The sequence below is a fragment of the Agrilus planipennis genome, unplaced genomic scaffold, assembly GCF_000699045.2.
Source record: "Agrilus planipennis isolate EAB-ADULT unplaced genomic scaffold, Apla_2.0 scaffold139, whole genome shotgun sequence".
Classification (NCBI taxonomy): Eukaryota; Metazoa; Arthropoda; class Insecta; order Coleoptera; family Buprestidae; genus Agrilus; species Agrilus planipennis.
In genome coordinates this window covers 154,267-169,245 of record NW_020438984.1, presented here as the reverse complement: position 1 = coordinate 169,245, position 14,979 = coordinate 154,267, and the positions used below count along the sequence as shown (strand labels likewise).

The window sequence follows — 14,979 nt, the reverse complement described above, 5'->3', positions numbered from 1 at the left end:
AGAGATTTGCGGACAATGAAGAAGTAATCGAAGCTGTAAATGGTTATTTTGAGGAGCTTGACGAATCAGTCTATAGAGATGGCATTAATAGACTGGAACACCGCTATGAGAAATGTATCAGCCTTGGAGGAGATTATGTTGAGAAATAAAAAAAAAAAATTTTTTAAAACCTTGTTTTTCTTGGTCAGGCCGGAAACTTATCAATCCACCCTCGTATATGCGTAAAAAAATGCAAAAGAAATACAACCTGATTCTGCTAATTGAATGCGGCGTTGTATTGCTTTATTCCTCTGCGTAAATTACTAGGATCGGATTGGCCGTTGGCTGAACTTTCAAGTACATGTTTTTTAATGAAAGGATCTCAGACCATGTACCTTGGTGCATACCCACATTTTTATACCGCAAGCGTCACGCACAAATGAGATTGTAGAATTAGAAAGGCGGAGGATACAAAAACAGGACGATTAGGGAGGTATAAGGCTATAAAGTGGGAAATAATTAGGAAGTGTAGGGCAGCTAAAGAACAGTGGATTGAAGGATGTGTAAAGAAGTAGAAGAAAAGTTTGAAGTAGGTAAAACAGATGAGGAATTTTAAAAATGTAGGATACAGTAGTAATAATATAAGAAACGAGGCAGGGGTCATTTTGATAGAAAATGAGGAAAAGGCAGATAGATGGAAAGAATATTTAGAGAACCTATNAGGATACAGTAGTAATAATATAAGAAACGAGGCAGGGGTCATTTTGATAGAAAATGAGGAAAAGGCAGATAGATGGAAAGAATATTTAGAGAGCCTATACGCAGGCCATGAAGTAGGAGATATATTAGAGAAGGAAGATAGTGTGGAGATAGATGAGCTAGGTTATCCCATAATGAGAGAGGAGGTCGATGTAGCATTAACGAATTTAAAGAACAGGCAGTTGGGCTAGAGCTGCAACGTAGAGAAGTAAAAATTAGGAAGGTAGTCAGACAGGGATGCACACTGTCACCGCTACTTTTTATTCTATACATCGAAGACGCGATCAATATCATTAAAGACAGTACAACCGTAGGGATAGATAAACAGGGACAAAAGATCACTATGCTTATATTTGCAGATGATATAGCAGTATTAGCATCTAGCAAGGAGGACTTAGAGATAGCTTTAAATAAAATGGAAGCAGTATTGACAAACAGTACTGTATGAAAATAAATAAAAGTAAAACTAAAATAGTATGCAAGGAATGAAAAAGTATAGACAGAGCGAATATAAAGATAGGAAACGAAAAATTAGAAGTGGCCAATTTTAGGTATCTAGGAAGGTAGATAAGTCAGGGCGGAAGGAGTGGTAGGGATATAAAGCAAAGGATAGCGCAGGGTCGAGTAGCCTTCAATAAAAATAAGTTTATGCTCACGAACGGTTAATCTATGAATTCGAAAAAGATTGTCAAAGGTGTATGTTTGATGCACGGCGCTATACGGGTGCGAAATATGGACAGTGGGCTCGGCGGAAAAGAAAAGTTTAGAAGCGTTCGGAATGTAGTGTTACAGGCGAATGATGTAGATACCGTGGATAGAGAAGATTAGAAATAGCATTATAGGATAAAGAATAGTAAAGAATGTGGGTTATTCTAGTTTTAGAGAAATGCGAAGATTAGCTCAGGATAGGAAAGAGTGGAGATGCGTGTCCAGCCAGTCTTAGGACTGACGACCTTATGATGATGATGCCAATTCACGCCCAGGGCCGGTTTCGGTTTGTAACTTCTTCTGGTATTTATACACTTTTTTGTTCCAAAATTACGCTGATTTACACACCATGCGATTCCCTTTTGCATCTACTTAACAACCTCCAAAGCTTGCTATTTATTTCGAAAAAACTCTGGGTACAGGTGACTTAGTACATCACTAACATTATCGACTAGAAAAATGTAGTTCTTTTTCTGAGTTCTCTTTGTATCATTTTCAGTTTTACTTTACTAGATAAAGCTTTCGAGTCAATAATAAGACCTCTCAAAATCTGAAAACGTGTGTATTTCTTTTGTATGTACTCGTGCTGTTTGTTATTTATTAGACTAGATTAAATGTGATTGACGATGTTTAGTTTTAGAATCAGCCTAGCGTAGTTCTTTATTCTTTTAACGTGGGTCAGTGTAGAATAGTATCATTGCGTTAACCACTGCATAACTTTCTAGACGAACAGTTTCCTAGACGGTGGATTGGACGAATACAGGTCCTGTGCTTTGGCCGTTGCCTAGTCCTGATCTAAATCCGCGTGTCTTTTTGGGCATGAATATGAGTTCTTTTTGAAATAATTAATATGATATTAATATATAATAATATAAATAATTAGAAATAGTTCCACTTAAATGAAATCGCGGGTTAAAGCTAGTCAGAAATAAAATTACTTTGTTCAACTTACATATAATGTTTTTATCAGCAGAAAAACAACGTTAAATAAATATGTACGTTATATAGAAATTAGGTACAATGCTTTAACGTTTTCAATAAATAAATCTTCTACCACTTATTAGTAAACATACTTTGTATATAAAAGCGTTTGTGCACACTTTTCAGGAACAACTCCTATTCACGATGCAGCAATAAATGGTCATTTAGAAATAGTTGAATTTCTCCTAAATCATGGTGCTTCGTCAATAGTTAAGGACGATAAAGGCGACACTCCCTTAGCTCTTTTAAAGCAGTGGAGAGAAACTGAAAAATTGGACACTTCAATGCAAGCATATTACAATATTTTAATCGACCGAATGTCCAAAGATCTCGAAAAAGCTGGTCAAACGGAAAAAGCTCATTTTCAAAAAAGTTCCCATTCAAGTTCAGTGTATGACAATATGCCTTCACAAAATAATAGAGAACCAGAAATAACGAAATCAACGGTAGTTGAACGATTAAGAAATTTTTTACCGTCAAATGAGGACTTATTTACGAATATACCGTCAAGTTCCATGGTGTGTAATGAAATTTTTGAATCTGATTCAAACTCAAATGATTCCATTAGTGTTCATGAAAACCTTTCTTCTGAAAGCGTAACGACAGAATATAAAAACGTGATGAAAAACTTGCGTCGTACTACTTGGGATATTTCTAAGAAACGAAAATCTGATGAAGAAGTTAAAATTTCTGCGCATTTATCTATAGAGGACATTGGCGATGATAACTGGTTAGATGACGATCTAGGAAGTACCACAAATAAAAAAAGGAAAACTATATTATCTGACAATATTTGCGTTTTTGATTCATTTGAAACTAAAAGAGATAGTTTTAGCCCGAAAAGTGACATATCTTCACATTCTTTAAAAGAACTCAACAATCTTACCTCTAAACCTTCCCAAGACTCGAATTGCAGTCCTTTAAATAATGAAGTAAGTGATGTTACTACGGGAACATTTCTAGAAGAAAGCGATTCAAGCACTGATAGTTTTAAAACTATTTCGGAAAAGGACCAGTTATCTCCTACACAAACGAGATTTCTACATCGAAATAATGAAAAGGCCTTATTAACAAAATCAAATAAGCGTAACAAACAAAAGAAAAAATATCAGTTGAAATTGACTGATATGACGATACAAAAGTACATAGCTGAGGCAGATTCTACAACAGATTTGTCTGTTTCTATTGAAAAAGACGATATTGTTACTCAAAATAGAAACCAATTTTTAAACGATCCTATAATATCCGTGGATGTAAGAATTGACAGCAAATTATACAGAGTGCCTATTCTATTATCTGATCTTAACAAAAAAACTGTTAAATGGTTAGCAGAAGAGGCTGCAAGAAGATATGCAAGGTATTATTTCAAATTTATTACTTTTAGAGTATTGTCTCCGTAGAATCCAACATAGAGAGTTCAATAAAACTTTGTAAATAAGAGATTTTTAAAACACTTTTTCTGTGAGATAATTTGGGAGAATAGTTGAAAAATATTAGCTTTATTAAAATCTGTTATCGAGGTATAAGGATACGTGTTCTATTGATAATAATGATAATGAGTCATTTAAAAAGTTTTTAGAGAAAAGTTTAAGTTTATTAAACAAAGCAGTTTACCAAATAACGAAAGCAAAACTTTGAAAATGTAAACCAACTTGAAATTATGGCATATCAACTCAATCAATTAATTTTAAGAAGAAGGCGGTATACATCTGCTATTATTATTATGTCTTTTATATTATCTACAACTTTTCATTGCGAATAGGATGCTATAAAGGAATTTTTGAGTTTACTAAGAGATATTTTACAATATTTGTATTCTAATTTTGATGTAACTCCATCTAATATTGGCGATAACGATTTATCTTTTACTGGTCACTGTTGACATCAAATTTCAATCTCAGTATCAGCAAAAGATAAAATTGTAGTAGGTATTGTTAATAAATGAAATTATACCCACATGTGCGGCAATTTGCGGCGTTGCCACATACTTCTTCAAGGCATGTAAGATATAGTTTGTGGGACGTAGCCCTTTTTTGCAAATGATTTATAGATGGTTCAAACTTCAAGTGGTTTCCTTTTTGCGAGTCTACCACACTTTTTCTGAGGATTCTTAAACATTCAAATTGGCTTTCATTTCGTTTAATTCCTCTTGAAACTTTTTGTGTACTGCCTTTAATTCATCTTGCATTTCTAACCTTACTTCCTTTAATTCTTCTTGTACTTCTATTCTTACTCCTTTAAAATCTTCTTGAACTTTTTCTCTTACCTCCTTTTACTTTTCTTTCAGTCATTCTTGCTCAATTTGTTCTCATATCTTCATTCAATTTCCCCTGACCTTCCTTAATTTCTTCCTAGTCTGACTTTATCTCTTCTTCCAATTTTCCTGTCCTGCCTTCATTTCTACCTTCATTTCCATCAAAACTTTCACCTGCTCCTCCATTTTTGCCGCTTGACTTCTTGTAACTGGCATAAATCCCCCTCCTGACACCAATGTGACGTAATTTTACACCGTTTATTAAACAAATTAACTAATTTAACAATAAAACTCAATTTCGAAACTATTTCGCTTTACAAATCTTTAAACTTGTCTTTGATAGCACGCTCTCGGATCGTCAACTACTATTGACATTCTCTACCATCTATGGCTATCGTTTATATCAATTAAAAAGGAAATAAATGAATGAATCTTACTTTTTTTTTCTTTACAAACATCAATTGGTTTTCTTACTTCGCATTTTCAAAAATCGACTCGCCTTCGTCCGTCGCAGGTCTTCAACTTCAATTGCTAAACATGAACTGTTGACCCATATCGACCACCTGATTTCATTTCTCTCAAATACATCACTCAAGAAGTATAATTTCCTACAACTTTAGTCACTACCAAAGGACATCGATACTTATACCTTAACATTGTAGAATCCCCGGTTTGTTTAACATATTCACATTGTCCCCTATTTGAAATTTTACATTGTCCCGATGCGTTTTACCAAATTGTTGTTTAATTTTTTTCCGTTCAACAAGAATATTATCTCTGGCTTCCTCTCGAATTTAGTCTGCTTCTCGATAGTTTTCCTTTTCTTTATTTACAGTCAATTGTCTTAGAAAACCATAATGTATGTATTTCTTAATCGTTTCAATAATTCTTGTCAACTTTTTGCAGGTACAATAACGTCATCCAAATAGAAAAGGATAATTTTGCTTCTTCTCAAATCCCCTAATACTATGTTCATGAGTTTGGAAAAATATCTTAATGAATGTCCAAATGCAGTTTTCTCACATTCATCCTTAGCTAAAGGTACTTACATGTATCCACTAAAATTTCGATGTGATTGTCGGGATTTGTTGGATATCAATATAACTGGGCTAACATAGGGTGAGTTGGTTTCGCTAACTATACCTGCTTCTTTCCATTCTGACACAATTTTCCTAATTTGTACTCTTTCTCTATCGCTAACTCTATAAGGTTTCTGTTGGAAGGGCTGCTTCCTGGTTTCAATTGGATATCCATTACTATTTTGTCTGTCTGATGGATTTAAAAAATATTTATGGCTACACTGTCCCTAAAGTCATTCAACAATTTTATTAAACATTCTTGGGATTCTTTTGAAAATTCTGAATTTACCTTGACATCTTCAATTGTAATTTCACTTCTTTTGTTCCTCTTATCGCTTTCATTTTCATGTTTTATACTTTGAGCTACAAACATCAGCTCTTGCTCAATTAAGTCACCTTTCTTCACGTTTACATCCTCATCAGTTGGGTTTATCAACTTGCAACTTCTTCATTTTCTCTCGTTGTCGATATCAGGTTTCGCATTTAATAATTTTTGGTCTACTGACACAATATTATTCATCATCATCATAAGGTCGTCAGTCCTAAGACTGGTTGGACACGTACCTCCACTCTTTCCTATCCTGAGCTAAACTTCGCATCTCCCTGGAACTAGAACAACCCACATCCTTAACTATTTGCAAACAGTAATCTAACTTAGGTCTACCTGTACCCCTCGTAACTCCTGTCTCTGCCTCTACTATGTCTCTGACTAGACCTTCATGCCTGAGAAGGTGTCCTACCAACCTATCTCGCCTATTTTTTATTGACTTCCATAGAGTCCTCTGTTCTCCTATTCTTTCTAATACCTCTTCATTTCTAACCTTTTCTACCCACGTTATCCTCATCATTCGCCTATAACACCACATTTCGAAGCCTTCTAACCTTTTCTTTTCCGCCGCGCCCACTGTCCATATTTTGCACCCGTACAACGCCGCGCTCCAGACATACACCTTTGGCGAGCATAGAAGTGACTTATTTTTATTAAAGGCGACACGACCCTGCGCTATCCTCTGCTTTATATCCCTATCACTCCTTCCGTTCTGACTTATCTGACTTCCTAGATATCTAAAATCAGCCACTTCTTCTAATTTTTCGTCCTTGCATACCAGTATTTTAGTTGTACTTTTATTTATTTTCATACAGTACTGATGTGTCATTACCGCTTCCATTTTATTTAAAGCTATCTCTAGGTCCTCCTTGCTAGATGCTAATACTGCTATATGCAATATTATTAGGAAGTTTAAAGTCCAAGGTCATTTTCGAGAGGGGGTTGTCTTCGTCACTTTTTCAGAATATCAATCAAATACCCAACATGTAGTAACTCTGTATACGTACGTTTAATAATAACATCGAAAGCTTGAGCTTAATCAGGTACCTCATGTATCTTTACAGTTTTCGCTAATACACTACTATCACAGCGTAAGTTCCATATCACCTTTAATTAGTTTGAAATCATTCTTGATCGCTAAAGATGATTTAATGGCACATTTAGAACTTCCCATGTCCAAAACTGCTGTGAATGGTACATCACAAATCTTGATTTTCTTGAGATATTTGCTTAGACTATTTTTCTCGCATCCTTTGACGGTATTTACATCACTAGCGGATATAGGATATCTCTTAGTACAAAGTTTAGGTGTGTCTCCCGTTTCATTGCATACTCTACATTTGAATTAGACTTTAAGATTTGGACAATCTCAGCTAAATGTCCAATTTGTTGACAGTTATAACATTTGTATTCACTTGGACTGCTTTTAAATGACTTTCATTCATTTTCGGTTTACTTGTTGAAGCTTGTTCAGTGAAGACTTTCTTTGCATTGTTTCTTGAGCCATTCATTGAAGTCTTGGGCTTTTTCTTCTCCACTGTATACTTTGGATGATCTAATTACCTCAATTCAGTGTTCGTTTAGTTTTTCTATACTTAAAATATCATGATATACTTATCTAAATTCTCATATTCTTTTGTGGCTCACGAAATGCCTGGTTCCCTGGCCTACAATCCAAATAAAATTTGCCTGTGTTTTATTGTTTGGCAAACTTAATTCTTTGCACATTTTGATCTTCTCATGATAATATGAACTCATGTCTTCACCTTTTCTCTGTCGACGACTAGTCATTCTTAACCATTTCGTTGTTCGATCTTCTTTACCAACAAATGTTTTCTTGAACAATTCCCATGTTTTCAATTCTGCTATTTTGAACTGTAACCAATGATAAGCGCCGCCCTTAGATGTATACGTACTGGCTCAAGAATGGAACCATCAGGTCATCTGTGTAACGTTTTCATGTTTTTTAGATTTTTAATCCGTTTCGCAGCTTTTGTTGGACTCTCACTACCATGAATTTCTCGTATATTTTCACTGAAGCCTGGCATGACAAGGTACGTTTGTTTGGGTTGTTGCTGTGCATAGTACTCAACGGTATTGCTAATATGGTGTCTTTATTTTACAAGTATTTAATATATCATTTCTTCTCAAAGACTCTTCCTGGAAACGTGAAGATTCTTCGTTACGTCGTCGACTCTCTTCCATAAATGCCATTAATACCGCTTGCAAGGCTGGATCCATATTATTTTCGTTATTCGACGATTCGTATCTAGATTAACTATTTTGGCCTTCAATGTTTCTTTTTTCTTTTTCACAAGTGCTTTTCACAGTCTCCTTCTCACATCTACACTACTCTCCTCCGCGCGCTTTCTTCTTACTACAAACCTAACTATTATCAAAACAAAAACAAGAAACACTAACATCCCTAATAAAATAACTGAAGTAAAACACATGTATTCGGTATGTTTCGATCATATCCACTTGAAAACGCAGCAGTTTCGAAAAAAGTCGTAGACAAAAAGTGTGGTAGACTCGCCAAAAGACAACCACTCACCAAGTTTCAACTTTGTATTTATCATTAAAAAAAGGGGCTCTGTTTCACAGACTAATAGAGGTGGCTGTGGCACTGCCTTACTGTGCAGCGTACCAACGAGCACAAGTTGATGACGCTACACGGTTCGCGCCGTACATTAAGCAAACCTTGTAGTTTTTACTCCTATCTCTTGTCTTCTTTTGATGTACATCAGTTCATTAAATTTGTAGAAATTTTTAAGTGGCGCTAATGCCTCCAAACAGTAGCCAATAGCAATGAAGTCCATCTTGATCTTACCCAATCATACTTTGATATAGAAACAACATAGCTATCGCAGACCCTCACTATTTCTCTAATTTTTTGGAACGCTATCTTCAAGGGCGCACTAATCTCCATGTGGAGGTGGAGTGTAAAGTGTGATTATAGACGAGGAAAATGAACCTTTATAGGATGGAGATGGAGGATGAATGGTGCCCATATACTTGTGCGTAGAGTTTATTATCTGCTCTTCATCATTGCATAGTTATGATGAATTCAAATGCAACTTGAATTTCGATACATATCGTATATTAATTTTACATTTAGAAATTTACTTTTTAATATTAATATTTATTCAATACGAAGCAGTCAGAAAGGGGTGGAATGATCTTTATTTATTACGCAATTTTTTCGACGTTTTGCTTTTCCATCCAAGACTTTATATTTTAATCATGGTTGTCATTTTTATTNCCGATCTAGACCTCATTTTTATTTTAATTATGTATTATTTTAATAATTAATTTATTATTTATTCATGTTATTTTAATTTGAAACTGTGATGTTTATCGATGTGTCTGACAAATATTAAATTTTCAGGTGATTATACAAGAAATTTCAAATGTCTCTATCTGATATAATTAATTAACTAAATAATTTATGTTGATAATTGTTGGATCGAAAGGCGAAACGTAGGTGGAGATTACGCAATAAATAAAGAACCCCTTTCTGGTTGCTTTTAATGAAAAAAATAATATTATAATTGGGGTAGATAGTACAAAGAATTACTTTTTTATATACTGTAACATATTTTAGAAATTGTTGATGATTTTCAATTTACTATATTCCCAGAAGTTTCGTGTTAATGCTAATTTGTAAAAAAACATTTCTTCGATGTCATGAAAATAAGTGTTTGTTTGATATGGAATTATTAATTTCAACATTTAAATACAAATATCTAATATTTAATTTAACTTTGATGCTGCTGCACCGCGTGGGGTACTCTGTCGTAAAACGCCGATTTAGCCGGCTTAGGTAGAACATTTGGTTACTAAACCGGTGGCCATTGTTCTGTTTGTGTCCGAAATGGTACTTTTTTAGTTTGTTTATTTTTAACAATTTTTATTTCCTTTTATTTCATAATCATAGTCTGATTATGATGCATAGTTCGACGCGTGCAGTGTAGCAACAACACCCGTGCAAAAAAAACAATTTGTAACTTTCACACGCAACTGTTATAAGTTAGTGTTACCAAATAAATTAAAATAGATGTGCTTACACCGCAAATGACTTACTAAACATGCTTAATATCAATAGCCATGGAATATAGGCACAAGATACCGTTTTCCCCTTGACAGCCCCCTCCCTGCCAATTTATATTCTGTTAGCGATTATGGTACACACTGGAGAAGACTAGAGATAGTATATGGTACATAGCTTGCCTAATGTACGGTGTGAATCATATTGTTATCATTTGTTGTATACGCCACTCTTATATTAAGAATAAAAAATTTACCGTTATTACAAAACAAAATTAGATGAGCTTGGTTATCCCATAATGAGAGAAGAGTTCGATGTAGCTTTAAAAAACTTAAAAAATAATAAGGCGCCCGGTGTAAATGGGATACAGGGGGAAATTCTAAAACATGCAGGATAAAAGGTTAGAGATCGTATGTTTAAGCTGGTTAGTCACATTTACGAGACGGGGAAAGTCCCAGAGAATTATGAACGGAACGTATTAGCAACATTACCTAAAAAGAGGGGCGCGGATAGGTGCGAGACATTTAGAACAATTAGCTTAACTTCCCATGCGTCAAAAATCTTAACTAGAATTATACAGAAGAGGATGGAAAAAAGGGCGGAAGAATTATTAGGGGAAGATGTGTTTGGGTTTAGAAGAAATAGAGGAACGCGGGAGGCCATTCTAGCTTTACGGGTAGCAATAGAGAAAACGATAGAAAAAGGAAAGAGTGCGTACATAGGATTTGTAGATTTAGAGAAAGCTTTTGACAATGTTAAATGGGACAAGATGTTAAATATACTTAAAAATGTAGGGATGAATTACAAAGATAGAAGAGTGATACTTAGTTTGTATAAAGAGCAACAGGCAGTTATAGAGCTGGGGATGCAACGTAGAGAAGTAAATATTAGGAAGGGAGTCAGGCAGGGATGCACACTGTCACCGCTACTTTTTAATCTATACATCGAAGACGCCATCAACATCATTAAAGACAGTACAACTGTAGGGATAGATATACAGGGGCAAAAAATTAGTATGCTTAGATTTGCAGATGATATAGCAGTATTAGAATCTAGCAAGGAAGATCTAGAGATAGCTTTAATTAAGATGGAAGCTGACAGATCAGTACTGTATGAAAATAAATAAAAGTAAAACTAAAATACTGATATGCAAGGGAAGAAAAAGCAGAGAAAGAGCGAATAGAAAGATAAGAGACGAAAAATTAGAAGTGGCTGATTTTTGATATCCAGGAAGTCAGATAAGTCAGGACGGAAGGAGTAGTAGGGATATAAAGCAGAGGATAGCGCAGGGTAGTGTCGCCTTCAATAAAAAGAAGTCACTTCTATGTTTCGAGAACGGTTAGTTTAGAATTTCGAAAAAGGTTGTTAAAGGTGTATGTTTGAGCGCGGCGTTGTACGGGTGCGAAACATGGACAGTGGGCGCGGCGGAAAAGAAAAGGTTAGAAGCCTTCGAAATGTGGTTTTATATGCGAATGATGAGGATAACGTGGGTAGAAAAGGTTAGAAATGAAGAGGTATTAGAAAGAATAGGAGAACAGAGGATTCTATGGAAGTCAATAAAAAATAGGCGAGATAGGTTGGTAGGACACCTTCTTAGGCATGAAGGTCTAGTCAGAGACATATTAGAGGCAGAAACAGGAGTTACGAGGGGTAGAGGTAGAGCTAGGTTAGATTACTGTTCACAAATAGTTAAGGATGTGGGCTGTTCTAGTTTTAGGGAAATGCGAAGTTTAGCTCAGGCTAGGAAAGAGTGGAGGTACGTGTCCAACCCGTTTTAGGACTGACGACCCTATGATTATGATGATGATTACAAAACGATATTTTATGCATATACAGCTTACTTTATATACCTAGTACTTATCGCCTAAAAGTAGGGAATACGGAGCCCCTCAATCGAAGCATTATACTTTTTTTCATTTAAATGGCGAAATTTGTGTACCTTATGCTAGTACGTTAGTTGAACTATTTTGGAAATAATTTTAAAACATAATAGAGTAATTAAATTCCATTTCTTCCTTTTATAATAATAATCGAACAATCGGAGTCAAATGGGTGGTGTAAAAGCCACAAACTAACGTTTCGCCTCTATGGTTGGAAATTTTATCAGGGTTGGTTTTTTAGATGTTCACTATAATCTTGTAGAACGTTATTTCATGCATGTTATACAGCCAGGCATTAGTTAAATACATAAGCAGGTAAAATAATGAATAGGTAGTTAAAACCAATTAAACAACTACAATATATAAATAAAACAATAATTATTATAAACAGTTAAAACTAGTATAACCATCTAGTAACCCTTAAGACATCACAGGTAAATTAATGACTGCATAGCGTGCACCAAATCACGTTCTACGTCAATGAACATCTCATTAAGATTGTAAAAAGCCAATCTTTATCCTTCATTTTTGTAACATGAAACAAAGGAAAGATAAGGTTTTGATTTTTAACATTACGGTAGCTGTCAATTGTCCATCTACACTTTTGATATGCCAAAATTAGTGAAATCTGTTTTTGATAAAAATCCAAATTTATTAATAAAATTTCAAATAAAGCAATATAGAACATCCACAGCACTCAGAAATTTTCGGACGTGATTTTGTTAACTCTACTGTTCTAGTAGTATTAATATCAAAATGATTTTAATGTGATAATAATCATGAAGAAATTATTAAAAAAAAATTTAATTAGCAGGCTATCATTTTTTTTTCACATTATTAGAAAAGAATTGGTTAGACCTGTACTGGATCTTGAAACTAAAAATGGAGCAGTTTTGGCTGAAGACGATTTCGTTAGCATTTTGTTTCCTGCGGGAAACATTCAATCTGAAGAAATACAAGCTCGAATTGTTAGGTGGGATATTCCATCTTTAGTAGAACGTTTTCGGGAAAGTTGTATAACATACGAATTGGGTATACTTTTAAAGCTCGTTTTATGATTTTGTTTAATAAATAACTGTTTTTTTAGATGTTCAAGAGGAAATTGAAGAAACACTTCAAATGTCTTCCACATCAATTAATTTATCAGATTTTGGACTTCGCGATGTTTATTTAAAGCCTTTCTTTAAGGCAATAAATCATCAAACAAACTTGAATGATTTAAATTTATCGGGCAACGTGTTGACTAAAGAAAGCATGACAGATTTATGCTTTTCCATCTCTTCACTCACACATCTTAGAAATTTAAACTTATCTTCATGTAATTTAAACGCAGATTTATTGAAAATATTTTCGGACTCATTTTTAAACAACACAGGCCAAATTCTTGAAAATCTCGTGAATCTAAATTTAAATTTTAATCCTTTAACAGCAAATAGTATGAAATACTTAGCTACGTTGACCAGATTTTTAAAGTTAGAAGCACTTCATTTGGCTGCTGTTGATTTTAGTTTCACTGTTTTCGATAGCTCTGTGAATAAAGATTTAGAACTTTGCTTAAAATCAATTAAAGTTTTGGATATTAGTTCTAATAATCTTAAAACTGAGGAAGTGGCAAAAATATTATCGTGGCTAGATCAAAATATTCTAGAAAATTTAAATGTGTCTAATAATAATCAGTTCAGCATTGGTATATGTGGAGAAGTAACTGCATTTTTAATGAACTGCGAAAATAGTACCCTAAAATTAAAAACACTAAACCTATCTAGATGTAATGTAATTGATGATGAAATTGAAGAACTTTTAAGGTAAGTTTTTGATGATATTGCCGTGTTAAATAATTCTTTAATAATTTTTGTTTCAGGGCTCTTGAATTTTCTAATGGATTAAAACATTTGAACCTCTCATACAATCCTCAGTTAACATTAAAATCCTCTAAAAAACTGCTGCAGCATTATTCTTTAGTAAATTTAAATTTAATGGGCTGTGATATTGCTTTTACAGGAATGAAAAATGCCGTGGAACTTATTAATTTTGAGAAATGTATTATTAGAAATCTGAGTGTAACATTTTTAGATGATGAGAGCCTGAAAAATTGTGAAGAACTGATAAAGATTTGGAAAAACAAATATCATGATATGTGTAGAATTATAAAGCAAAGGCAATTTATACAATTTGTAGTATTTGAAACTAATCAATAATTATTAAAATTTTGTAAGTAATTTATAATAAATTTCATTATTGTAAATAGTAATGTAAACAAAATATTTTGTACCTATTTTTACAATTAGTAGTCTAGATCATAGCTTAGCATCTAGGTGTGCCTGCCCTGGCCCACGTTTTTCTGTTCCTTATGTCATTTAGGATAATGCTGAAGCAGTTATATTTCACGTATAATCTCCCCCCCCCCAGTCTTATTATATTAGCTGGTGAGAACGAAACACGTAATAGTTAATTTATGGTATTATATCTCCTATTTCTATCATAACAGAAGTAAATCCAGGAATTTTGTACTAAAATTTACTTCACTATGTTGCCCCATCAGCTTACAATCTCTTGGAGTGATTAAAAAATTAGCATAAAAGTAAAATGTACAACTGAATTAAAATATGCCAATCATGTTACGCCTCACTGAGTGATGAACTCTTACCTAAATTTGGTTTTAGTTTTGGTAATATTTAACTATCTACGTTAAAAGTATGCTTTAGATTAAATTCATTGTGATATATTATTAACAGGTTTAGTTAACTTGTAGTGATAAGTTGAATTTGGTAATTTTACAATTGTAGTCATATTATTTATATATTACAACAGCTCCTGTACAAATAACTTTACACATATGCCTCAACTTTTACTTAAATTACCGTAATATATTAATTCTTTGGTAGAACACATGAAATATTTTTAATAATATAACAAGCTAAAATGATGAATGGAGTTTGAATAAAACATTTGAAACATTTAAG

At 33.8% G+C, this 14,979-nt stretch overlaps 1 protein-coding gene across 7 annotated transcripts in view; it reads left to right on the top strand.

Moving 5' to 3' along the window:
• Nucleotides 1-14,973, top strand: part of LOC108737529 (tonsoku-like protein) — a 23,902-nt gene extending 8,929 nt beyond the window's left edge. For 3 of the 7 annotated variants that reach the window (XM_018470403.1, XM_018470402.1, XM_018470401.1), the window contains 4 exons: nucleotides 2,554-3,784; nucleotides 12,858-13,048; nucleotides 13,104-13,821; nucleotides 13,878-14,973. In XM_018470403.1, coding sequence (XP_018325905.1) covers nucleotides 2,554-3,784; nucleotides 12,858-13,048; nucleotides 13,104-13,821; nucleotides 13,878-14,214 — 2,477 coding nt within the window. In that variant the 3' untranslated portion in view covers nucleotides 14,215-14,973. Of the gene's footprint in view, nucleotides 1-2,553; nucleotides 3,785-5,587; nucleotides 5,801-8,851; nucleotides 9,106-12,857; nucleotides 13,049-13,103; nucleotides 13,822-13,877 lie in introns of those variants that run through there. The other 4 variants (XM_018470409.1, XM_018470404.1, XM_018470406.1 and 1 more) reach the window with 4 other exon arrangements.
• The last annotated feature ends 6 nt before the right edge of the window (nucleotides 14,974-14,979 follow it).